At 47.7% G+C, this 27,096-nt stretch overlaps 1 protein-coding gene across 8 annotated transcripts in view; it reads left to right on the forward strand.

Moving 5' to 3' along the window:
• The first annotated feature begins 14 nt into the window (after nt 1-14).
• EARS2 (glutamyl-tRNA synthetase 2, mitochondrial) overlaps nt 15-27,096 on the forward strand; it is a 38,147-nt gene continuing 11,065 nt past the window's right edge. For 4 of the 8 annotated variants that reach the window (XR_008649278.2, XR_008649279.2, XM_055232757.2 and 1 more), the window contains exons 1-5: nt 72-210; nt 5,096-5,251; nt 12,755-12,944; nt 22,707-23,179; nt 25,614-25,722. Coding sequence is in view for 6 of the 8 variants with exons in the window: in XM_055232757.2 (XP_055088732.1) it covers nt 72-210; nt 5,096-5,251; nt 12,755-12,944; nt 22,707-23,179; nt 25,614-25,722 (1,067 nt within the window). In the remaining 2 variants the exon portion in view is untranslated. Of the gene's footprint in view, nt 211-263; nt 524-627; nt 681-5,095; nt 5,252-12,754; nt 12,945-22,706; nt 23,180-25,613; nt 25,723-27,096 lie in introns of those variants that run through there. The other 4 variants (XM_055232756.2, XM_063612084.1, XM_055232758.2 and 1 more) reach the window with 4 other exon arrangements.

Consider the following 27,096-nt stretch of genomic DNA (forward strand, 5'->3'; position numbering starts at 1 on the left):
GAGGCCGATTGGCTGGAAGCAGTTCCCGGAAGTGACGCAGGGAGAAGCCCACGCGTGCTATTCCATCCCACATGGCGGCGCTCCTGAGGAGACTGCTGCAGCGCGAGAGGCCTTCGGCTGCCTCTGGCCGCCCCGTAGGACGGCGCGAGGCCAGCCTGGGCACTGATCCCGGGGTTGCGGTGCGAGTGCGGTTCGCTCCCAGCCCCACAGGTAACTTGGCGGACGTGACGCTACAGGCCGAGGCCCCCTGTCCCGTCTCCGCCTCCCGAATGTTCCCGAATGAACCCTTTCCGGTGGTGTCAGAGTGGGCGGGCGGAGGAGGGTTAAGGCAGCGCGAGCCCATTTTACGGAGGCGGAAACTGAGGTGCAGGAGCGGAAATAATTCAGATTGCCAGGAGTTTCTTTGTGTCTTATGTGCCATCCCATCTCTTTCGATCTTTTTTTCATGCATTCCATACATGTGTATTGATGACAAACTGTGACAGGTGTTGTAGACGCTGGGATACAGTGATCATTGAGAAAGGTAGGGGCCTTGCTCTGTAGAAGTCTGCATTCTAGTGGCTGCCGCAGACACTTACAAAAATAAATGTAATTTTAGAGTCACATGTGCCATGCGGGAAGTGAAACAGGATAGGAGACTGGGGGTTAAGAAGGACGCTCCAGAAGGCTTTACTGAGCAGGTAACATTTGAGCTGAGATCCAAATGACAAGAAGGAGCACGCTATGTGAAGCCTATAGAAGGAAACTTCTGGAGGCCAGGCGCGGTGGCTCATGCTTGTAATCCCAGCACTTTGGGAGGCCGAGGTGGGTGGATCACTTGAGAGCAGTCTGACCAACATGGTGAAGCCCCGTCTCTACTAAAAATACAAAATTATCCGGGCATGGTGGCGCATGCTTGTAATCCCAGCTACTTGGGAAGCTGAGGCAGGAGAATCGCTTGAACCTGGGAGGTGGAGATTGCAGTGAGCCAAGATCGCACCATTGCACTCCAGCCTGGGCAACAAGAGCGAAACTCTGTCTCAAAAAAGAAGGAACCTTCTGGGTAGAGGAAATCGCAGGTACCAAGGCACTGTGCTAGTGCTGTTGGGAGCTTAGCAAGCTAGAGGGTGACAGAAGCCCATTGTATAGCCTGTTGGAGATCTTGTCAGGGCCTTCTGGTTCCCACCAGTAAGGCTACCTTCTACCTTCTCTGCACGGAGTAGGCCTCTCATCCCAAATCCCAGGATGAACATACAAGGATCTTTGTGGTAAAATTCCAGCTATACATGACAGGATCTTAATGGCAGGCAGTATAGCATAGAGCAGTGCCTTTCAAACCATCTGTTGTGGAAGTGCTGGTTTTAAATTTCCAATCAATTGTGTATCAATGTTTGCACAAAATTAATATAAATTAATGACCAGAAAAATAAAATTTTGAAAACATCCAAAATACAAACTGATCTCTTTTTATTTGGGTTAGCAGAGGTAAAATCATTCTGCCAGATTGCTATGTAAGTTTCTACAGCCTGGCCAATATGGCGAAACCTTGTTTCTACTAAAATGCAAAAATTAGCCGGGCATGTGGCCCAGGCCTGTAATCCCAGCTACTCAGGAGGCTGAAAATCGTTTGAACCCAGGAGAAAGGTTGCAGTGAGCCGAGATCGTGCCCCTGCACTCCAGCCCGGGTGACAGCGAGACGCCATCCCAAAACAACAACAACAAAAGTTTCTAAACCTTTACTCAGTTTCTGTACTTGATTGTGAACTGACAACTGTTTTCAGACCAGCACTGGATTGCACACTTTGCTTTGAAGAGCACTTACGTAGAATGCCAAAGCCTGGGATTGCCTGGGTCCAAATTTCTGTCTTGGCCACTTATTAGATGTGTAATTTACTAGATGTGCAAATTATTATTGTTATTTTGAGACAGGGTTTGGCTCTGTCGCCCAGGCTGGAGTGCAGTAGCGCAATCTTGGCTCACGGCAACCTCGGCCTCCAGGGCTCAAGTGATCCTCCCACCTCAGCCTCCCGAGTAGCTGGGACTACAAGTATGTGACCACTATGCCCAGCTAATTTTTGTATTTTCTTGTAGAGATGGGGTTTTGCCATGTTGCCTAGGCTGATCTCGAACTCCTGAGCTCAAGTGATCCACCTGCCTTGGCCTCCAAAAGTGCTGGGATTATAGGTGTGAGCCACCGCACCTGGCCTAAATGTGCAAATTATTTAATGAGTCTGAGCCTCAGTTTTACCATTTGTCAAAACGGGGCTAGTAATAGCATCTGTCTTATGGGGTTAAGCTCATGCAGCCGAACCACTTAGCAAGGTCTAGTACACCCAGAAAGCACTTAATAAACAGCCTTTATTATGATGGTTGTACTTCTCATTTCCTTGCTCATTTGCGGGAAAAGCCCATGTGGGAAAGGCTTTTGACTATAAACAGATAAAAAAAATTATCAGGCACAGATCATTACAGTAGCTGAAATTAATTGAGGGTTTACTTTGGTCAGCATTTAGACCTCAGAGCAACCCTATAATAAAGAAGATTCTTATTTTTTTGCTATTAATCCCTCTGACAGATGAGGAAATAGAAGCTCATAAAAGTTAAGTAGAGTTCCTCCTCAAGGGGTAGCAACTAATAAATGGTGGATGCAGAATTTGAATCCAGATGTACTTGATGTAAGAGGCCTTGTTTTCAGCAGCTGGGTCCCTCTTTTGTCTTGGGGACTGTTGGGACTCAGTGCCACTGAATACCACTGGTTTTCTGGTGTCCTTGCAGTAACTATCTGAAGGTTACACACATCAGTGTTGAAGCAGGGTTGGCCTGGCCCCAGAAGAGCTTTTTCTCTCCTCTGCTGCCTCTTGTACTTGTAAATGTAGATGAGCTCATTGTGGAGACTTAGGGCTGTGGGCTGGTCCAAAGAAGGTAGGGTAAGAGGTAATGACAACTCTGGAAAAACTGTTAACTTTCAGTTTTCAGACAGGAATGATGAAAAAGGCAAATCTTATGAGTTTAAACTGATGAAGAGAAATACAGTGGAATCAAACACTGCTTTTGGTTAGTGTTTAAAGCCAGCAATTAGGGTGAAAATCTTGGCAAGGCTTGGTGGCTCATGCCGGTAATCCCAGCACTTTGAGGGGCTGAAGTGGAAGGATTGCTTGAGCCCAGGAGTTTGAGACCAGCCTGGGCAACATAGGGAGACCTTGCCTCTACAAAAAAAAAAAAAAAAAAAAACAAATATTAGCCAGGCATGGTGCTGTACACTTGTAGTTCCAGCTACTCGGGAGGCTGACGTGGGAGGATTGATTGAGCCTGGGAGGTTGAGGCTGCAGTGAGTCGTGACTGTACCACTGGACTCCAGCCTGGGCAAGAGTGAGACCCCATCTCAAATTTTAAAAATGAATTTGGTTTTTTTAAAAAAGTAAAAATCTCAAGTAGACAAAATTTAAAATGTATGATGTGGACAGTCATGTACACTGCATAGACTGCATGTGCAAAATGTGATTTTTTTTTTTTTTTGGAGATGGAGTGTCGCCCTGTCGCCCAGACTGGAGTGCAGTGGCGCGATCTCGGCTCACTGCAACCTCTGTCTCCTGGGTTCAAGCGATTCTCCTGCCTCAGCCTCCCAAGTAGCTGGGATTACAGGCGCCCACCATCATGCCCAGCTAATTTTTTTTTTTTTTTTTTTTTTGTATTTTTAGTAGAGACGGGGTTTCAACATGTTGGCCAGGCTAGTCTCAAACTCCTGACTTCATGATACACCCGCCTCGGCCTCCCAAAGTGCTGGGATTAAAGGTGTGAGCCACCATGCCCCACCAATTTTTTTTTTCTTGATAGAGACAGGATCTCACTATGTTGCCCAGGCTGGTCTCAAATTTAGAGACCCAGGTGATCCTCCTACCTCTGCCTCCGTAAGTGCTGGGATTAGAGGTGTGAGCCACTGCACCTGGCCCACAATGTGATTGTACAGTATTTTAAATTTCTAGTTCGTTTGTAATTAATTTTTTTCCCAGCACACATCATTGAATTTCTGTAAGTTAAATGTACATGATATGGCCTCAATGAATAACCCTCTGCTTCTCTTTCAGGCGAAACTTGGCCTTGAGGCAAGTATCAAAATAGAGTGGTGGATGCAGTTGGGGAAAATTGGAGCCTTTTAATAAAATGACATGCTCCAAATCCTGGGTGGTTTCCATTTTCAGGATGAGGGATGAAATGTGTCTGGAGACAGGGCACAGGGGTAGCTAGTTCTTAGTCTTTGAAAAAAAATTCTTTAATTTTTAATTTTTTTTGTTTGAGACAGAGTCTCACTCTACTGCTGCCCAGGCTGGAGTGCAGAGGTGTGATCATGGCTCGCTGCAGCCTCAGCGTCCCCAGGCTCAGGTGATCCTCGCACCTCAGTAGCTGAAACCACAGGCATGTACCACCATGCCCAGCTAAATTTTTATATTTTTTTGCCAAGACAAGGTCTCACCATGTTGCCCGGGCAGATCTCAAACTCAGGCCAAGCACAATTGCCCATGCTTGTAATCCCAGCACTTTGGGAAGCCGAGGCAGATGGATCACTTGAGGTCAGGAGTTCGAGATCAGCCTGACCACCATGGCAAAATCCTATCTTTACTAAAAATTCAAAAATTGGCCAGGTGTGGTGTCTCTTGCCTGTAATCCCAGCACTTGGGAGGCCGAGGCTGGAGGATCGCTTGAGGCCAGGAGTTCAAGACCAGCCTGGCCAACATGGCAAATGCCTGTCTCTACCAAAAATACAAACATTAGCTGGGCATGGTGGCATGCACCTGTAATCCCAGCTACTTGGGAGGCTGGGCATGTGAATTGCTTAAACGCAAGAGGCAGAGGTTGCAGTGAGCCAAGATTGTGCCACTGCACTCCAGCCTGGGTGACAGAGCGAGACTCTGTCTTAAAAAACCTACAGAAACCTCCTGGGTTCAAGTGATCCCCCTGGCCTTGGCCTCCCAAAGTGGTAGGATTACAGGCATGAGCCAATGTGTCCTGCTGGTCTTTGAAATTTATTGCAACATTCTGTCACAGTAGTGCTTACTTGCCCCTTGCTGAGGCCTATTAGCTTATCTCCCTGTCTTATCTGAGCTGTTCTCTTCTCCAGGCTTCTTGCACCTGGGTGGCCTCCGCACTGCCTTGTACAACTACATCTTTGCTAAGAAGTACCAGGGGAGCTTCATCCTGAGGCTGGAGGACACAGATCAGACTCGCCTTGTGCCTGGGGCAGCGGAGAATATTGAGGACATGCTGGAGTGGGCAGGTGAGCCTGGCAGAGAAAGGATCTTTCTGCAGGGAAGGAACAGGAAGCAGGAAAAGGAGCCTCTGGGTCTTCTCATGGAGATCAGGGTGGAAAATGAGGAGTTCCTGGAGAAATGGCCACATTTGTACTGCTCTGCCCGGGGTGGCAGATGCCACCCGAAAAAATGCTGAAGCTCTCTGAAACACAGCTCCAAGACTGGTTTCTTTATTTTTATTTATTTATTTTTTTTGAGACAGAGTCTCACTCTTGCCTAGGCTGGAGTGCAGTGGCGCGATCTCGGCTCACTGAAAGCTCCGTCTTCCGGGTTCACGCCATTCTCCTGCCTCAGCCTCCAAGTAGCTGGCACTACAGGCGCCTGCCACCACGCCCGGCTAATTTTTTTTGTATTTTTAATAGAGACAGGGTTTCACTGTGTTAGCCAAGATGGTCTCGATCTCCTGACCTTGTGATCAGCCTACCTCGGCCTCCCAAAGTGCTGGAATTACAGGCATGAGCCACCGCGCCCAACTTGGTTTCTTTATTTTTTAATTTTTTAGAGTCAGGGTCTCATTCTGTTACCCAGGCTAGAGTTCCATGGCACAATCATAGCTTACTGTAGCCTCTACCTGGGCTCAAGTGATCCTCCACCTCAGCCTCCCAAGTAGTTGGGACTACAGGCACGCACAACCACACTTGGCTAATTTTTAGTTTTTTATTTTTTTGTAGACATGAGATCTCGCTGTGTTGCCCAAGCTATTCTCAAACTCCTGGGCTCAAGCAATCCTCCCGCTACAGCCTCCCAAAGAGCTGGGATTACAGGTGTGAGCCACTGCCAAGGCTGTTTTGAGATTCCTGTTTTCACCTCAGAATTTCAAGTCCATTCCCTACAGGGGCCAGGCAGGAAACACAGGCCAAGTGGGAACTGGAGGAGCTGGGCCGGTGCTGAGCTGTGAAAACCACACCTCATCCAGAGGAGGGAGTGCCTCTGAGCTCCAGCTCCTTGTGCCCGTGCGGGAATGCTGGCCCAGCTTGTCCAATCTGGGTTCCAAGAGGAGCCAGAAATCCAGTTTTTCTGGATGAATACTTAACCATTATTAAATCTGGGCTCAGATTTTTTTTAACCACGTTGTATAAGCCACACAAAACACGTACAGCTTCTGAAGTTGATCTTGTGGGAAGTTTAATCCTGAGGACAGCTAAGGTCAGGGAGAACAAAGAGGAGTGTGTTTCCTTTCCCTGGGTCAACAGTTGTCTACCTATATGGGCAGGTGTGACTAGGAAAGGGGAGATTCCCAAGGAAAAATACCAAGACTCTGCTAGTCTAGAAGTTGAAAAAAAAAAAGAAAAATCCCAAGACTGTTTTGAGATGTGTGTTCTAATCTCAGGTAAATTACTCACTAGACTCTGGATTCCTAAAGAGTATAAAATGATTGGCTGGGCGTGGTGGCTCACACCTGTAATCCCAGCACTTTAGGAGGCCGAGGCAGGGCATCACAAGTCAGGAGATCGAGACCATCCTGGCTAACATGGTGAAACCCTGTCTCTACTAAAAATACAAAAAGTTAGCCAGGCGTGGTGGCGGGCGCCTGTAGTCCCAGCTACTCGGGAGGCTGGGGCAAGAGAATGGCGTGAACCCAGAAGGCGGAGCTTGCAGTGAGCTGAGATCATGCCACTGCACTCCAGTCTGGGTGACAGAGAGAGACTCCATCTCAAAAAAAAAAAAAAAAAAAAAAAAAAAAAAAAAAAAAGATCCTGTGCTTAGTGACAAGGGAAAAGACAGATAAGTGGATTAATTATTTCTTTTTTCTTTTTTTTTTTTAAACAAAGTCTTGCTCTGTTGCCCAGGCTGGAGTGCAGTGGTTCAAACACAACTCACTGTAATCTCAAATTCCTGAGCTCAAGGATCCTCTCACCTTAGCCTCCTGGGTGGCTGGTACCATAGCTGTGTGCCACCATGCCTGGCTAATTTTATTAATTTATGTTTTTGTAGAGATGGGGTCTCGCTATGTTGCCCAGGCTGCTGTTGAACCCTTGACCTCAAGTAATTCTCCTGCCTCAGCCTCCCAGAGTGCTGGCATCACGGTCATGAACCATCACTCTTGGCTCCTGATTCATTCTTCATAGGATACTAAATGATAATAACTAGTATGGAGAAAAGAGTAACAGGCTTAGAAACTAGGGCGAGGGATGCCCTTGTGGATAGGGCGGTCTCCTCTTAGGAGGTGATGCTGGAGCAGAGACCTGCATGAAGTGAGGAGCCAGCCCCGTAGTGACCTGGGGGAAGAATGTTCAAAGCAAAAAGAATAGCCAATGCAGAGGCCCCACAGCAGGAATGTTTTGGATGTATTTGAGGAGCATCAAAAAGACCAGCTTGGTCTAACCATAGTGAGCAGAATGACCAGGGATGTGAGGATAGAAGGCTTGCCAGGTCGGCCACGGGGGTTCATGCCTGGAATCTTAGCACTTTGGGAGGCCAAGGAGAGAGGATCACTTGGACCCAGGAGTCTAAGACCAACCTGGGCCACATAGTGAGACCTCATCTCTACAAAAAATTATCCAGGTGTAGTGGTGCACTCCTATAGTCCCAGCTACTTGGGAGGCTGAGGTGGGAGCATCACCTGAGCCTGGGGAAGTTGACGTTGAGGCTGCAGTGAGCTGTGATCATGTTGCAGGATTCCTTCAGTGCCACTTTGCCAGCCAGAAATTTCTGCAGCTGCCGTCACCTCTGTTGTGGCCTCACTTGGGCCTTCTGGCCCACTTGGCCCAGCAGGCTGCACTTGGCTCATGCCCACTTGGATCCCACACCTGCCGTGGCTCCACACTCAGCCCATGGCTGGACTGGGTGTGCCATGAGTGGCTTCTGTGTTGGGTGCTGGCATCTAGATGAGGGGAACATGGTGGCACCCAAAAACTTTGGAGATGCCAGCAGTCGTGGAGCTCCAAGGGGTGTTATAGCTCTTGTTTGGGGAGTCCTGAGATCTGAGTCCCCAGCACTGTCTCAGCTGTTCACTCCTGTAGCTTGGTGAGCAGGAGCATGTTACAGCTCTCTTTCTCCCGTAGTCTGGTGAGCCGGAGCGTGTTACAGCTCTTGTATTCCCGTCACCTGCAGCTTGGTGAGTTTTGGGTTCTTGTCCTGCAACCGAGAGGAATGAGGTTTGCAGGTACCGTAGAGTGAGTAAGGCAGAGAAGAATTTTATTGAGTGACAGAAGGGAAGCTCTCCACTGTGAGAGGGGACCCTGCAAGTGGTAGCCATCTGTGAGGCTGAGTCTGGCGTTTTTATGGGCTTAGAATGGGGGAGTGCCTGCCGATTGGCCCATGAGTGGTCTTGGAAAAAGGACCATTCAGTTGGTTAAAACATATCATCCAGAAGGAACCAATTGAGAGAGTGGGCGAGACAGGGAAAGAAGTTCTCACTCCAGTCATGGACTCTATCCTGACCTGACAGTTTGGTTTTCAGGCTTCAGGCTGTCTTTGGCCTAGAAGTCAGATTTCACCAGGGACCTGCCCCGACTGCCTAGGAATTTGTCTGTCTCCTGTCAGTCGCACCATTACACTCCAGCCTGGAGCGACAGAGTGAGACCCTGTCTCAAAAAAAAAAAAAAAAAAAGAAGGCTTTCCAGGAGCCAAATTACATGATGCCTCACAGACCAAGATGAAGGCTTCAGTTTCACAGAGGATCTGCTACTTATCAGGTACCACGCCAGGCATGAGGGATACAGTGATGAACAACGGTGATGGTGGCGGGTCCCACCCTTGTGGAATTCCTGGGGCAGCATCATTGTGAGAATGAGGCTTGCAGCCCAGAGCTTGTCCCCCACCCTGGTATTTTGGCGAGGCAGAGGGCAGGTATTCAGGCACCTCATAGTGGCTGACTTCTAGAGCACCTTACTTTGGGAGTCATTCTTTCTTTTTTTATTTTTTTCATTTTATTTATTTATTTATTTATTTATTTATTTATTTATTTATTGAGATGGAGTCTCGCTCTGTCACCCAGGCTGGAATGCAGTGGCGTGATCTCGGCTCACTGCAACCTCTACCTCCCGGGTTCATGCCATTCTCCCGCCTCAGCCTTCTGAGTAGCTGGGACTACAAGTGCCCGCCACCAAGCCCAGCTAATTTTGTTTTTGTATTTTTAGTAGAGACGGGGTTTCATTGTGTTAGCCAGGATGGTCTCGATCTCCTGACCTCATGATCTGTCCGCCTCAGCCTCCCAAATTGCTGGGATTACAGACGTGAGCCACCGTGCCTTGCTGCTATTATTATTTTTTTAGAGGCAGTCTTTCACCATGTTGCCCAGGCTGGTTTTGAACTCCTGAGCTCAAATGATTCACCTACCTCGGCCTCCCAAAGTGCTGGGATTACAGGCATGACGCAGCATGCCCAGCCTTTTTAAAATAATGACATATAAGCCAGGCGCGGTGGCTCTCGCCTGGGGTGGCTCTCGCCTGGGCAGGCGGATCACAAAGTCAGGAGTTCGAGACCAGCCTGGCCAAAGTGGTGAAACCCCGTCTCTAATAAAAATACAAACATTAGTTGGGCGTGGCGGCACATGCTTATAATGCCAGCTACTCAGGAGGCTGAGGCAGGAGAATTGCTTGAACCGGGAAGTGGAGGTTGCAGTGAGCCGAGATCATGTCACTGCACTCCAGCCTGGGTGGCAGAGCTAGACTCTATCTTGGGGGAAAAAAAATTGACATAGAATTCACATGATATGAAATTTACCACATCAAAGTGTACAATTCATTGGTTTTCAATATATTTACTGTGTTGTGCGACCGTCACCACTAATTCCAGAACATTTCCATCACCCCTGAAAGAAACTCTTCCTTATTAGCAGTCGTTCTCCATTCTCCCCTCTCCTACTGCCTGGCAACTACCGATCTCTTTCTGCCTCCATGGATTTGCCTCTTTTGGACGTTTCATATGAATGAGATCATACAACATACGGCCTTCTGTGACTGGCTTCCTTCACTTACCATAAGCTCATCTGTGGGCTATCATGCTTCATTCCTTTTTATAGCCAAATAATATTCATCGTATGGATATACCACATTTTGTTTATTCATCACTAGTGAATGAGCATTTTGGTTACTCTGGTTTTTGGCTGTCCAATAAAACTCTATGAACATTTACATGCCAGTTTTTAAGTTAACATATTTTCAGTTCTCTTAGGGGAGTCCCTCTTAAACCCTGGGGCATTCCAAGATACCACATTAAAGAGACTTGTTTAGCATTAGATCAGGAAGGGACTCCCCAAATTTACCCGATCCAGCCCTCCTTTCTGACAAATGAAGAAATGGAGGTCCCATGAGAGGGAGCCAAGTAACACTGATAATAGTCACAGCTGGCTGGGTGCCATGGCTCACGCCTAAAATCCCAACACTGGGAAGCCAAGGCAGGAGGATCACTTGAGCCCAGGAGTTTGAGACCAGCCTGGGCAACATAGGCAGACCTTGCCTCTATAGAAAACTTAAAAAATGTTAGCCAGGCCTGGTGGCATGTACCTGTAGTCTCAGCTACTTGGGAGGCTGAGGTGGGAGGATCGCTTGAGCCTGAGAGGTTGAGACTTCAATTAGCCGAGATCATGCCACTGCACTCCAGTCTGGGCAACAGAGTGAGACCCTGTCTCAAATAAATAAATACATAAATACCAAAGCGTAGAGAGCACTGGGCACAGGCCACATTATGAGTACTTTACTTACATCATCTTATTCTAGTCTCGTGATGATCCTCATGAGAAAATTACTACTTATTTCCTTCTTTGACAAATGAGAACCCAGAGCCCAGAAAGATGACTTGCCCAAGGTCTCTGAGCTGGCTGGTACATTTGAACCCAGGCCCACCCAGCTCAGTTTGTGTTAGCATTGAGGGTAGCAGGGTGAGCAATGTCCTTATCTTCCCAATTCCTTTGAAAGCTCTTTGAGGTCAGAAACACCATCTTCCAGTTCTCGTGTCCCTGTGCCCTCTCCTGAAAGCATTCATAATGAATTTATCCTACGTAATTGGAAGGAATTGGACTTTGGGTTGGGGGTTTGGCTTACAGTAGATCATATTTAATCTATTCTATAGCATATATTGAAACTGTCCTAAATATACATCACTGGGCTAAGCACTTATAAGCACTGACACATTTGTTCTCACAATTCCCTCTGCACAGGAGGCTGCTAGCTCCACTTTTCAAAAGAGGAGACTGAGGCTTAGAAAGATTAAGTCTAGCTTAATCTTATAGGCATGGTGGCACATGCCTATAATCCCAGCTACTCGAGAGGCTGAGATGGGAGGATCATTTGAGCCTAGAAATTGGAGACTGTAGTGAGCTATGATTGCACTAATGCGCCCTAGCCTGAGTGACACGGCAAGACTCCCTCTCTACTAAAAAAATAGCCAGATGTGGTGATGTTCACCTGTAGTCCTAGCTACTCGGGAGGCTGAGGCAGGAGGGTGGCTTGAGCCTGGAAGTTCGAGGCTGCAGTGTGCTATGATCGCACCACTGCACTCCAGCTGGGTGGTAGAGTGAGACCCCATCTCTTAGAAAAAGAAAGGCTAAGTAACACAAACAGCAGTGTAATGAGTGGTTAAGAATGTCAGCTCCGGTGCCCATTGGTCTGGGTTTGAAGCTGATCGTGCCGCTTCAACTTGGCCAGGTGACAAAGCATCTCTGTGCCTCAGTGTCCTCCTTGCAGAATGGGGGAATAACCGCACCTACCTGGTAGGGTGGTTTTGAGGCTTCAGGGAAAAGTGTCTTTTATGGTGCTCAGCACCCTGGTGCTCACACGTTGGTAGCACCTCAGGATCCCTTGTCACAGCTACTAAGTGGCAGAGCCACGAGTCCACCAGGGCCTGATGGGCTGTTCTCTGAACCATGCTTTTTTCTCCTAAGTCGGCTGTTCCCAGGCCTGGGCCTGTTTCTCCCTCTCCAGGGAAGCGATGGATTGAGAGGACATACAATTAGGGATGTGGACTTCGGAGCCCGTACACCTCCGTTTGCTCCTTAGTCCATGAGCCCATGCGACTTTGAGTGCTTCACCTCTGTGTGTTTTAACTTTTCATTTCTAAAAGGGACATTGGGCCGGGTGCAGTGGCTCACGCCTGTAATCCCACCACTTTGAGAGGCCAAGGCGGGTGGATCACCTGAGGTTGGGAGTTCAAGACCAGCCTGGCCAACATGGTGAAACGCTGTCTCTACTAAAAATACAAAAATTAGCTGGGTGACGTGGCACATGCTTGTAATCCTAGCTATTCAGGAGGCTGAGGCAGGAGAATTGCTTGAGCAGGAGAATCGCTTGAACTTGAGAGGTGGAGGTTGCAGTGAGCCAAGATTGCACCACTGCACTCCAGACTTGGCGACGTCAGAGCAAGACTCTGCCTCAAAAAAAAGGGCAGGGGGCAGGGACATTGTACTAATGCCAACCTCATGGATTGTTACGAGGATTAAAGCTTTAATATGTGCATAAAGCGCTTAGAGCAATGCCTGAGAATGAGCGCTGTGTGCATCTTAGCTGTCATTATTCCCTGTGTTCCAGGCATCCCCCCTGATGAGAGCCCCCGCCGGGGCGGTCCTGCTGGGCCCTACCAGCAATCTCAGCGGTTGGAGCTGTACGCCCAGGCCACAGAAGCGCTGCTGAAGACCGGAGCTGCTTACCCCTGTTTCTGCTCACCCCAGCGGCTGGAGCTCCTGAAGAAGGAGGCCTTGCGGAACCACCAGACACCCCGGTAAGAACCCCAGCTTGTTGCAGATGCCTCACCGACATTGGGTGTGTTTGTTACCTGGTGCTGCATAAGAAATTTCCCTAAATGTGTATTACCTCTCAGTTTCTGTGGGTCAGGCATCTGAGCGTGGCCTCACCTGTTCCTTTGGCTCAGGGATTCTCTCAAAGCTGCAAGCAAACTACAGGTCCTAGCCAGTCCTGGAGTTCTTTTAAGGCTTAGCTTGGGGAAAATCTACTTCCATCTCCTCTCACAAGGCTATTGGCCAACCTCAGGTCCTTGCTAGCCGTTGCCTGGAGACATCAGTTCTTTGCCATGTGAGCCTCTCCATAGGGCAGCTCACAGCATGGCAGCCAGCATTCATTCCTCAAAGCCAGCCAAGGAGAGAGTGAGCAGGTACAAGCTGGAGTCTACCTAGTTGTGGAAGCAACTTCTCACCACTTTTGTTTTACAGGCTGTGTATTCCTTATCTGGAACGCTTGGGACCAGTAGTGTTTTGGATTTCGGATTTTTTGCATATTGAAATATCTGCATATATATAATGAGATATCTTGGTGGTGGGACCCAAGTCTAAACATGAGATTCATTTATGTTTCATATACGCCTTATACACATAGGCTGAAGGTGATTTTCTGCAATATTTTAAATAATTTTATGCATGAAACAAAGTTTTTACTATTTTGACTGTAGCCTGTCACGTGTTGAGTGTTGAATTTTCCACTTATGGCATCATGTCAGCACTCAGAGGTTTGAAATGTCAGATTAGTTGTGGCTTTTTTTTTTTTTTTTTTTGAGGCGGAGTCTTACTCTGTTGCCCAGGCTGGAGTGCAGTGGTGCGATCTTGGCTCACTGCAACCTCTGCCTCCTGGGTTCAAGCAATTATCCTGCCTCAGCCTCCTGGGTAGCTGGGACTGCAGGTGCCCACCACCACACCCAGCTAATTTTTGTATTTTTAGTAGAGACGGGATGTCACCATGTTGGCCAGGCCAACCTCAGGTGATCTGCCTGCCTCAGACTCCCAAAGTGTTAGGATTATAGGCGTGAGCCACCATGCCCAGCCAGATGAGGTTTTTTTTGTGTTTGTTTGTTTTGTTGTTGTTGGTGTTGTTTTTCATAGAGTCAGGGTCTTACTTTGTCACCCAGGCTGGAGTGCAATGGTGTGATGTTGGCTCACTGCAGCCTCCAACTCCTGGACTCAAGTAGTACCCCCATCTCAGCCTCCCAAGTAACTACGACTATACTCCTGGCTAATTTTTTTTTTTTTGAACTTTTCATAAAGATGGGGAACTCACTGTGTTGCCCAGGCTGGTCTTGAACTCCTGGCCTCAAGCAATTCTCCCACCTTGGCCTCCCAAAGTGCTGGAATTACGAGTATGAGCCACTGCGCCTGACATTTTTTTTTTTTTTTTTTTTTTTGGTGAGACAGAGTCTCACTCTGCCACCCGGGCTAGAGAACAGTGGTGCGATCTCAGCTTACTGCAATCTCCACCTCCTGGGTTCAAGGGATTCTCATGCCTCAGCCTCCTATGTAGCTGGGGCTACAGGCATGTGCCACCACACGTGGCTAATTTTTGTGTTTTTAATAGAGATGGGGTTTCGCCATGTGGCCCAGGCTGTGCTCAAACTCCTGAACTCAATCTTCCCACCTCAGCCTCCCAAAGTGCTGTGATTACAGGCATGAACCACTGCACCTGGACCATTGGAGCATTTCAGATGAGGCATATTTGGCATTATTTTTGTTCATTAGACAGAAGTCACTAGGCCCAGCCCACACTCAAGGGGAGGGGACTACACAAGGACAGAAACACCAGAAGGCAAGAATGACTGGGGGCCATGTTAGAAGCTGCCTGACACATTGGGTCTCAGAAAGTAATGTGTAAAGTAATTTTAATTATTTGTTATTTTGAATGAGCAAGGTCCACAGGCTGGACGTGGTGGCTCACGCCTGTAATCCCAGCACTTTGGGAGGCTGAGGTGGGTGGATCACGAGGTCAGGAGTTCAGGACCAGCCTGGCCAATGTGGTGAAACCCTGTCTTTACTAAAAATACAAGAATTAGCTGGGTGTGGTGGTGCACATGTAGTCCCAGCTGCTCGGGAGGCTGAGGCAGGAGAATCATTTGAACCCAGGAAGTAGAGGTTGCAGTGAGCCAAGATTGCACCACTGCACTCCAGCCTGGGCAACAGAGCAAGACTCTATCTCAAAAAAAAAAAAAAAGAAAAACGAAAGGTCCACAAAGGGCCAGGTGTGGTGGCTCACGTCTGTAATTCCAGCACTTTGGGAGGCGGAGGCGGGCAGATCACTTGAGGTCAGGAGTTTGAGACCAGCCTGGCCAACATAGTGAAACTCCATCTCTACTAAAAACACAAAAATTAGGCCTGGAGTGGTGGCTCATGCCTGTAATCCCAGTACGTTGGGAAGCCGAGGAGGGCAGATCACCTGAGGTCAGGAGTTCAACACCAGCCTGGCCAATATGGTGAAACCCATCTCTACAAAAATACAAAAATTAGCTGGGCATGATGGCGGGTGCCTGTAATCCCAGCTACTTGGGAGGCTGAGGCGGGAGAATAGTTTGAACCTGGGAGGCGAAGGGTGCAGTGAGCTGAGTTCGTGCTGTTGTACTCTAGCCTGGGCAACAGAGCGAGACTCCATTTCAAAAAAAAAAATCAGCTGAGCTTGGCGGTGCACGCCTGTAATCCTAGCTACCTGGGAGGTTGAGGCACTAGAATCGCATGAACCCAGAAGGCGGAGGTTGCAGTGAGCTGAGATTGTGCCATTGTACTCCAGCCTGGGTGACAGAGGGAGACAGTCTCAAAAAAAAAAAAAAAAAGGTCCACAAAGATATATATTGAAAGAACTCTCTTCCAATCTTGACTCTGGCCACTCAATTCTGCTCTCCAGAGACAACCAATGTTAAAATTTTCTTATGTCTCCTCCAGAGACATTCAGTACATATACCAATAAGTACGTATTATTTTCTTTTTTTCCTTATTCACATGGTAGCATGCAATGTACTATGTACATGCTATGTGGTACAATTTACCATGTCCACTTACTGTCTTGAGGATCAGATATCAGTCCATAATAATACATAATATTCCATTTATGGATATAACTTCATTTACTTAATCAGTTTTGTCTTAACCTTTATATTTTATTTTATTTTATTATTTTATTTTATTATTTTATTTTATTTTATTTTATTTGTTACTTTTTGAGATGGAGTCTTGCTCTATTCCCCAGGCTGGAGTGCAGTGGCGCAGTCTTGGCTCACTGCAATCTCCATCTCCCAGGTTCAAGTGGATTCTCTGGCCTCAGCCTCCCGAGTAGCTGGGATTACAGGCGCCCGCCACCACACCCGGCTAATTTTTATATTTTTCTAGTAGAGATGGGGTTTCACCATGTTGGTCAGGCTGGTCTCAAACTCCTGACCTCAAGTGATCTGCCCAAGTGATCCTCAAGTGGCCTCCCAAAGTGCTGGGATTACAGGCATGAGCTACCACACCTGGCCTTAATAAACCTTTATGTTATTTATTTTTTTTTTTTTTGGAGACGGAGTCTTGCTCTGTCGCCTAGGCTGGTGTGCAGTGGCGTGATCTTGGCTCACTGCAACCTCCACCTCCTGGATTCAAGCAATGCTCCTGTCTCAGCCTCCCGAGGAGCTGGGACTAGAGGTGCATGCCGCCACACTTGGCTAATTTAATTTTCTTTTGTATTTTAGTAGAGATGGGGTTTCACCGTGTTGCCCAGGCTGGTCTCGAACTCTTGAGCTCAGGCAGTCCGCCTGCCTCAGCCTCCCAAAGTGCTGTGATTACTGGCATGAGCCACCACGCCTGGCCCAAACCTTTATGTTATTTCTAATATTTGGTTATAAAAGAAGAGAGCTGTGGTGACTAATGTTGACATACGTCATTTTGCACTTGTGCAGTATGTTTGCTGAGTACCTTCCTAGAGGTGGAATTGCAGGGTCGAGTTGTAGCTTTGATGGATACTGCCAAGTGGCTGGCCCTTTACTTGTTTACACTCCCATCTGCAATAGCATCATAACATTTACATTGCAGTTCCAGTGAACTGTTTGGTCAAGGGCTCAGCTATTTGGCCAAGGTCATGACATTTATGGTGACACTGCCTTTTTATTATAAGCAATCTATTTGTCTGTTGACAGAAGATTTTTTTTTTTCCTGATCTCATTCTGTGACCCAAGCTGGAGTACAGCGGTATGATCACAGCTCATTGCAACATTGAATCTCCTGGGTTCAAGCAATCCTACAACTGCAGCCTCCCAAGTAGCTGTGACCACAGCCACGTACCACACCACACACAGCTAGTGTTTTGTTTTGAGATGGGGTCTCACTCTGTCACCCAGATTGGAGTGCAGTGGTGTGATCTTGGCTCGAGGCAACCTCTGCCTCCTGGGCTCAAGCAGTCCTCCCATCTCAGCCTCCCAAACAGCTGGAACCAGAGGTGTGTGCTGCCATGCCCGGCAAATTTTTTTGTATTTTTGGTAGAGACGGGGTTTCTCCATGTTGCCTAGGCTGGTCTCAAACTCCTGAGCATAGGAGACCCACCCACCTCAGCCTCCCAAAGTGCTGGGATTTTAAGTGTGAACCATCATGCCCGGCTGGCACACAGCTAGTTTTTAAATTTTTATAGAGATGGAATTCCCCTATTTTACCCAGGCTGGTATGAAACTCAAGCCATCTTCCTGCCTCAGCTTCCCAAAGTGCTGGGATTATAGGCATGAGCCACCATGCCTGGCCAACAGATTTTTTTTTTTTTTTTAATTATGGTCATGCCCTGTTGTGGAATCCGTGCGGCCATTTATTTATTTATTTATTTTAAGCTTTCGGGATTTGTATTAAATCCTAGTCTAGTTTAACGGTATCTGATGTTACACACATCCCCTCATCGTGAACGTGTTTAATAAGCGAAAGCAAATCAGACAGCTCATCTAAGTCGTTATTTTTTGCAGACTAAACATTAAGGTAACAACTACACAGAACCCCATGGGTAATGACGGACACTTGCACAGTTTTCATACAAGCTATGTTGGTTATCAAAGTATATCTGCTAATATTTAATAAAGAGAGTGAAACGTCATTGGGGTGGAAAAGTCAGGCCTAGACACTGGGTTGGAAAAGAACAGATCAAATATGGATTTCACAAACCAAAAGTTTATAAACTCAAGGCGATACAAGTCATTTTTATTGTAAAAGCTTAGTTGAAGCTAAAAGATCTGTAAAAACTATTACTTTGGGCCTTAAACAGTACCAGCTCTTATGATCAAAAAAAAGGCCACAACTCCAGCCTGGGCAACATAGTGAAACCCTATCTATATTAAAGTACAAAAATTAGCTGGGCCTGGTGGTATGTGCCCATAATTTCAGCTACTCAGGAGGCTGAGGCAGGAGAATCACCTGAACCAGGGAGATGGAGTTTGCAATGAGCTGAGATTGTGCTACTGCACTCCAGCGTGGGAGACAGAATGAGACCTTGTCTCAAAAAAAAAAAAAAAAAAAAAAAAAGGTGGGGAGCCATAACTGTTGAGATTGTATTACTAGATTTTATTTTACACTAGGTGGTAGGTACAAAGCAATCCTCCTTAATAAAGTTGACAGCTTCCCTTAGAACTTTTTTTTTTTCAGACAAAGTGTTGCTCTGTCACCCAGGCTGGAGCGATGCAATCATGACTCACCACAGCCTTGACTTCCTGGGCTCAAGCAATCCTCCTGCTTCAGCCTCCCAAGTAGGTGAAACTACACACATGTACCCACCATACCCGGCTAATTCTTTTTTTTTTTTTTTTTAATTTCTGGTAGAGACAAGGTCTCGTTACCCAGGCTGGTTTTGAACTCCTGGGCTCAAGCAGTTCTCCTGCCTTATCCTCCCAAAATGCTGGGATTACAGGAGTGAGTCACCACACTTGGACAGAACATATTTAATAATGCACATTTAAAACAAGTATTCATCTTACAAGTTGTTCTGTAATCCAAACATATGACAGCTTGGAGAACAACATTTAGAAAACAAAAGCCAGGCCGGGCGCGGTGGCTCACGCTTGTAATCCCAGCACTTTGGGAGGCCGAGGCGGGCGGATCACGAGGTCAGGAGATCGAGACCACAGTGAAACCCCGTCTCTACTAAAAATACAAAAAAATTAGCCGGGCGTGGTGGCGGGCGCCTGTAGTCCCAGCTACTCGGAGAGGCTGAGGCAGGAGAATGGCGTGAACCCGGGAGGCGGAGCTTGCAGTGAGCCGAGATCGGGCCACTGCACTCCAGCCTGGGTGATAGAGCAAGACTCCGTCTCAAAAAAAAAAAAAAAGAAAAAAAAAAGAAAACAAAAGCCAATGTAAAAAGACAGATTAAAACAACTAGAAGCCAGGCACGGTGGCTCATGCCTGTAATCCCAGCACTTTGGGAGCCTGAGGTAGGCGGATAACCTGAGGTCAGGAGTTCAAGACCAGCCTGGCCAACATGATGAAACCCCGTCTCTACTGAAATTAGCCGGGCATGGTGGCGTGCACCTGTAATCCCAGCTACTTGGGAGCTTGGGAGGTGGAGACTACAGTGAGCCAAGATAAGCCGCTGCACTCCAACCTGGGTGACAGAGCGAGACTCCATCTCAAAAACAAAAACAAAAAAACCTGACTAGGACAGTGTAGGTTTTGTATGGCTCAGACTTCACGGTTTTCTTACTGCATCATAAATGTATCGATGTAGAATATCTGTTCCAGCTAGGCGTGGTGGCTCATGCCTGTAATCCCAGCACTTTGGGAGGCCAAGGTGGGCGGATTGCTAGAGCCCAGCTTTTGCAACATGGTGAGCCCCCATTTCTTTTTTTTTTTTTTTTTTTTTTTGAGACGGAGTCTCTCTCTGTCGCCCAGGCTGGAGTGCAGTGGCACCATCTCGGCTCACTGCAAGCTCCGCCTCCCAGGTTCATGCCATTCTGCTGCCTCAGCCTCCCAAGTAGCTGGGACTACAGGCGCCCGCCACTACGCCCGGCTAATTTTTCTGTATTTTTAGTAGAGAGGGGGTTTCACCTGTTAGCCAGGATGGTCTCGATCTCCTGACCTCGTGATCCGCCCGCCTCGGCCTCCCAAAGTGCTGGGATTACAGGCGTGAGCCACCGCGCCCGGCGGTGAGCCCCCATTTCTACCAAAAAAAAAATACAAAAATTAGCCAGGCATGGTGGTGCATGCCTGTAGCCCCAGCTACTTGGGAGGCTAAGTGGGAGAATCACTTTACCCTTGGGAAGGTCTAGGCTGCAGTGAGCTGTGATCACACTACTGTACTCCAGCCTGGGTGACAGAGTGAGACCCTGACTCAAAAAAAAGAAAAAGAAAAAGAAAAAGAAAAAGAAAAAGAAACCCTGTCTCTACTAAAAATACAAAAAATTAGCTGGGTATAGTCGTGCATACCTGTAGGCCCAGCTGCTCGGGAGGCTGAGATGGGAGAATCACCTGAGCCCAGGAAGTCAAGACTACAGTGAGCCATGATTGCACCACTGCATTCCAGCCTGATCAACGGGAGTGAGACCTTGTCCCCTGTCTCAATGAATGAATGAATGAATGAATATTTCTTCCACTGGCCCCATTGCTCTGGATTTAAAGAAATACCTTTTCTTCCTGGTTTTATTTAACCTTTGAGATCCATCCAATAATCTCTAATATCATCAATTAGCACTTCCCCTTTAACATCCCAAACACTAACATACCTCATTTTCCCAATCTGAAACACGTTATCAGCTGGGTACAGTGGCCTGTAATCTAATCGCAGCACTTTGGGAGGCTGAGGAGGGTGGATCGCTTGAGACTAGGAGTTCAAGACCAGCCTGGGCAACATTATGAAACCCCATCTCTATATGAAATTTAAAAAAGAAAAGAAACAAGTTATTATGTCTAGTGCTGCTGCTCTGTTTGGAAGATGACAGAGCATCCAAAGTTTTGCCAGTCTTTTGTTCCTTTACAAGTTTTTCTGGAGCAACTTAACTTTTTCTTCTTTAACTTTTTGTCAGACTCACTGTCAGAATTGCTGCCAGAAGAGCTTGAAGAAACAGGTTCCTTTGATTTAGACGTTGTGCTGCCCTGCTCCTGCAGCTGAACACCCTCCTGTTCACTCATGTGCAAGTGACTCATTTTTAAAAACTTTTTTGGCCGGGCACAGTGGCTCACACCTGTAATCCCAGTACTTTGGGAGGCCGAGGCGGCAGATCACGAGGTCAGGAGTTCGAGACCAGCCTGACCAACATGGTGAAACTCCATTTCTACTAAAAATACAAAAATTAGCTGGGTGTGGTGGCAGGCACCTGTAATCCTAGCTATTCAGGAGGCTGAGGCAGGAGACTTGCTTGAACCCAGAAGGTGGAGGTTGTGGTGAGCTGAGGTTGCGACACTGCACTCCAGCCTGGGCGACAGAGCGAGACTCTATCTCAAAAAAAAGAGAAAAAAAGGTTTTTTTTGAGACAGGGTCTCACTGTGTCACCCAGGCTAGAGTGCAGAGGTGCCATCATAGTTTACCGCAGCCTCAACCTCCTGGGCTCCAGTGATTCTTCCACCTTGGCCTCCCACAGAGCTGGGACTACAGGAATGCACCATCACACCTGGCTGATTTTGTTTTGTTTTGTTTTGTTTTGTTTTGTAGAGACAGAGTCTCACTATGTTGCCTAGGCTGGTATTTTAAATTTTTAAATAAGAGACAGAATTTTGCTATGTTACCCAGGCTGGTCTTGAACTCTAGAGGTCAGGCTGTCCTCCTACCTTGACCTCCCAAAACACTGGGATTACAGACATGAGCAACTGTGTCCAGCCCTGTGCACCATTTATTGATTGATTGAACACTTAGCTGTGTCAAAGACTAACCTTATAAGCATTCCATCTGTGTCTCAGAACGCTTTTGGGTGCAGTTAGTGGAATACCATGTTAGAAGGGACAAACAATACTTTAACTCACAGATAAATCACATGGGGACCTAGTTAATGTGCAGATTCTGACTCAGTAGGTCTGGGGTGGAGCCTAAGAGTCTGCATTTTTGGCAGACTCCCAGGAGGCTGATGCTAGGGGCCCACAGACCACACTTTGAGTAGCCAGGGCATCAGTCATAGACATTTGTCTTTTGATTCTGCACAAGGCGGGAGGTGGGTGACTCCAGGATGAGACTAGCAGTGTGGAGACGCCAGGGCTCTATTTTGGCTTCCCTCTGACTTCATTGCCTTCCCTCCTGCAGTTGCAAGTAGCTGCGGCAGGTCCAGACATGCTCCCCTCACAGGACGACATCCAAAGAGGACAGAAGTGGGGTAGTGGGAAATTTTAAGAAGGGATTTTCCTCCCGTGGCTGTCTCTCCTTGTCCTTTGGTGAGAAAAACCTTTCTCGGAACCGTAAGCCTTCCTTACCCCCTAGGCATGCTTTTCTTTGCATCCCAGTGACTAGGATGGGGTTACATTTCTGCCTGGACTGGTCACTGGCATGGGGCAATAGGATTGCAAGATTGGCGATACCAATCAGGATTCAACCCCTTGGACTGAGCATTTTGCTATTTTCTTGTTAGCAAGGAAGAAGCGTGGAATGGCTGGTAGATAGGCAGACATTAGTGTCTGCTACACCATGTTATCTCAGTTTTCCACACAACTGTATCATCATCCCCGTTCTAGACTGAGGAAGCAGCTTGCAGCAGTAATTGACTTGCTTAAGATCACACAGCTATGACAAAGGTAGGACTCCTGTCCATCAACCTGTCCATCAACAGTACTCATGCTGCTCTGCTCCCCATCAGGTATGACAATCGGTGCAGGAACATGAGCCAGAAGCAGGTGGCCCAGAAGCTGGCCAAGGACCCCAAGCCTGCGATCCGCTTCCGCCTGGAGCAGGCGGCGCCGGCCTTCCAGGACTTGGTGTATGGCTGGAATAGGCATGAAGTGGCCAGCGTGGAGGGAGACCCAGTCATCATGAAGAGTGACGGCTTCCCCACATACCACCTGGCCTGTGTGGTGGACGACCACCACATGGGCATCAGCCACGTGCTGCGAGGCTCTGAGTGGCTCGTCTCCACTGCCAAGCACCTGCTCCTCTACCAGGCCCTGGGCTGGCAGCCACCCCACTTCGCCCACCTGCCTCTGCTCCTCAACAGAGATGGCAGCAAGCTCTCCAAGAGGCAAGGGGACATTTTCCTGGAGCACTTTGCTGCTGATGGCTTCCTGCCCGATACCTTGTTGGACATCATCACCAACTGTGGCTCAGGTTTTGCAGGTACCCGCCCACCTGAGTGGTCCTGGCAGCAGAGAGCGTGGCCAGGAGGAGTAGGGCTTTGGCTCAGACAGTCCTGCTCTTTGGTCCCAGCTTTGCCACTTACCAGCCAGGTGACCTTGGACAAGTTTATTCTTTTATTCAATAAATGTTTATTTTGCCAGACACCGCATTAAGTGCTGGGGCTACAATAGTGAGTAAGATAGACATGATCCCTACCCTCAAGGGGCTTATAGTCTCTGAGCCTTAGTTGCATATCTGGAAAATGGGGATAAGTGTCTACCTCATAGAGTTAGGATTCACTGAGCTCAGGAGTGTAAGGTACCCAGCCCAGCACCTGTCACACTATAAGCACAAAAAGTGACAGACCCTATGATTATGACAATTATTACAAGCATGTGTGCTAACAGTATGACTAGAATTAATATGGATCTAGTTTCTTTTTTTCCTTCTTCATTTTAGTGCCAGATGAATCTAGTTTATTTCAAGCTGAGCACTTATCCATGATCCAAGACTTAGACCCAAACCTTGAAGAAGCAAGCATCAAATAGGATGACCTGAAGGATTTCTGAAAATGTGTCCAGAATATTCTGCCTGCTGGTCTCATTTCATTTAACACAACATACTGTTAAGGGGTAGATACATATCTCCACTGTTTGTAAGAGGATTGTGAAGCTCAGAGAAGCTGAGTAACTTGCCAAAGTTACACACCTAGTGAGAGATATAGTGCTTTAGGCCTATGCCTGATCACGATGCCTGCTGACCGTGTGGGACTGAGCTGCTGCTCAAAAGAAGCAGCTCCCAGCACCATGGTTCTTAACTCTTTTTTTTTTTTTTTTTGAGACAGAGTTTCTTGTCCCCCATTCTGGAGTGCAATGGTGCGATCTCAGCTCACTGCAACCTCCACCTCCTGGGTTCAAGCAATTCTCCTGCCTCAGCCTCCCAAATAGCTGGGATTACAGGCACTTGGCACCACACCCGGCTAATTTTTGTATTTTTAGTAGAGATGGGGTTTCACCATGTTGTCCAGGCTGTTCTTGAACTCCTGACCTCAGGTGATCTGCCTGCCTTGGCCTCCCAAAGTGCTGGGATTACAGGCGTGAGCCACAGCGCCAGGCCTGGTTCTTAACTCTTTTTTTTTTTTTGAGACGGAGTCTTTCTCTGTTCCCCAGGCTGGAGTGCACTGGCACGATCTCGGCTCACTGCAAGCTCCACCTCTCGGGTTCACGCCATTCTCCTGCCTCAGCCTCCTGAGTAGCTGGGATTACAGGCGCCCGCCACCACGCCCAGCTAATTTTTTTGTATTTTTAGTAGAGACGGGGTTTCACCGTGTTAGCCAGGATGGTCTCGATCTCCTGACCTCGTGATCCGCCCGCCTCGGCCTCCCAAAGTGCTGGGATTACAGGCTTGAGCCACCGCGCCCGGCCAGGTTCTTAACTCTTGACTGTGCTTTGGAATCAGCTAGGAAGCTTGTAAAATATGCTCAGACCCCAACCAAACCCAGTCGACTCAGAGTCTCTGGTACAGCCAGGCAATGGGTGTACTGTTCTGCAGGTCGTGTCTTGAGAGTAATGGAGATGGGTTTAGCCTGATTGTTTTCAGACCTTTTTTTTCCTTAATGACAGAACCCTTTCTGAAAATGAAAGCTCATTCAGGCTCTTGATATATAAATAGCTAGAAGTTAAATCCCTTTGGGCAAAGTGGAATGGGGAGCCCAGGGCTTGCTCACTCAGCTTCCCTTATGTTTGAAAGTAGAAGGAAGGTGGGTGCAGTGGCTCATGCCTGTAATCCCAGCACTTTGGAAGGCCAATGCAGGAGGATCATTTAAGCCTGGGAGTTTGCGACCAACCTGGGCAATATAGTGAAACTCCATCTCTACAGAAAAATGTATGTATGTATGTATGTATTTATTTATTTGATGGAGTCTCGCTCTGTTGCCCAGGCTGGAGTGCAATGGCACAATCTTAGCTCACTACAATCTCCACCTCTCAGGTTCAAGTGATTTTCCTGCCTCAGCCTCCTGAGTAGCTGGGATTACAGGCGTGCTCCACCACACCTGGCTAATTTTTGTACTTTTAGTAGGGATGGGTTTCACCATGTTTGCCAGGCCAGTCTCGAACTCCTGACCTCATGATCTGCCCACCTCTGCCTCCCAAAACGCTGGTATTACAGGTGTGAGCCACCATGCCTAGCCCTACAGAAAAATTTAAAAATTAGCCAGGTGTGGTAGTATGTGCCTGTAGTCCCAGCTACTTGGAAGACAGGCTGGAGGATAGCTTGAGCCTGGGCGTTTGAGGTTACAGTGAGCTATGATTGTACCATTGCACTCCAGCCTGGGCAGCAGAGCAAGATCCTGTCTCTTAAAAAAAAAAAAAAAGCTAAGTGGAAGGAAGAAGGGAGGGAGGAAGCTGAGTAGCTGGGCCTCTCTTCTTTGCAGAGAACCAAATGGGCAGGACCCTGCCAGAGCTGATCACACAGTTCGACCTGACCCAGGTCACCTGTCACTCAGCCATGCTGGACATGGAGAAGCTCCCAGAATTCAACAGGTGAGTGGGGAGCATGGAGATCCCCTGGTGGGAAAGGGCTTTCTTGCTCATGATGGTCCCTACAGCAGAGGGTATAATGGGCTCTGGTACCTAATTCTGTGTGACCATGGCTAAATCACCTAGCCTCTTTGAGCCTCTGTTTCCTCTTCTCTAAAATGGGATTAATAACAATACCCATCTTATATGCTTGTTCTATGAAAGTATCTTGTATTAAGTGTTGCATGAAAGTATCTTGGATAGCCCTGGCACATACAAAGTGCTCGGTAAATGGTACATGTATTTTTATCATTAGCATTGTGTTCCTAGCCACCCCTTGCGTGGACTTTGTTAACAACCAAAGTCTGGAGAGGGGTATCTTCATTTTAGACTCACCTCCCCCCCCAACCTTACACCCAGCCAACACAGTGAGTGAGCACTGTCTCATGGCATCTACTTTATATTTCATGTATTTGATATTGCAAGTAGCTCTTCACTTGGAAACCTCCAAATATTGTTCCAACTCAGATCATTGTTAACATGTCTGAGTCAAAGGGTATTAGTGTTGGCTGGGCATGGTAGCTCACACCTTTAATTCCAGCACTTTGGGAGGCCAAGGTTGGCAGATCACCTGAAGTCAGGAGTTCGAGACCAGCCTGGCCAACATGGTGAAACCCTGTCTCTACTAAAAATAAAAAATTAGCTGGACATGGCACATGCTTGTAGTCCCAGCTACTTGGGAGGCTGAGGCACGAGGATCACTTGAACCAGGGAGGCAGAGGTTGCAGTGAGACAGGATCACACCACTGCACTCCAGCCTGGGCAACAAAGTGAGACACTGTCTTTAAAAAAAGTTATTAGTGGTTAAGACCATCAGCCAGGTGTGCATCTGGGGTGAGGGTCTTCCTGATACTTTGCCTAGAGCACTGGTTTGGGGACACAGTATCCTCAGTGCATTTACTTGCATGAGCCCAGAGAATTAACATCAGCTGCAGATATTTTAGGGCTATTACTTTACTTACTTCTCCCATCAGACCTATGAGGTCAGCTGTATGATTTTGCCCTGTTTTACATATGGGGAACCCAGGACATAGAGAGGTTAAGAAACTAGCCAAAGTTCACACAGTAAACAGTGGGCGTCTTTTGAATGGGGCATTCAAGAGTGGATGTAGGCTGGGTGCGGTGGCTCACACCTGTAATCGCAGCACTTTGGGAGGCTGACGCAGGTGGATCACCTGAGTCAGGAGTTCGAGATCAGCCTGGCCAACATGGTGAAACCACATTTCTACTAAAAATACACACACACACACAAAAATTAGCCCGACATGGTGGCGGGCACCTGTAGTCCCAGCTACTCAGGAGGCTGAGATGGAAGAATTGCTTAAACCTGGGAGGTGG

This window comes from Symphalangus syndactylus, chromosome 11 (assembly GCF_028878055.3).
Source record: "Symphalangus syndactylus isolate Jambi chromosome 11, NHGRI_mSymSyn1-v2.1_pri, whole genome shotgun sequence".
Classification (NCBI taxonomy): Eukaryota; Metazoa; Chordata; class Mammalia; order Primates; family Hylobatidae; genus Symphalangus; species Symphalangus syndactylus.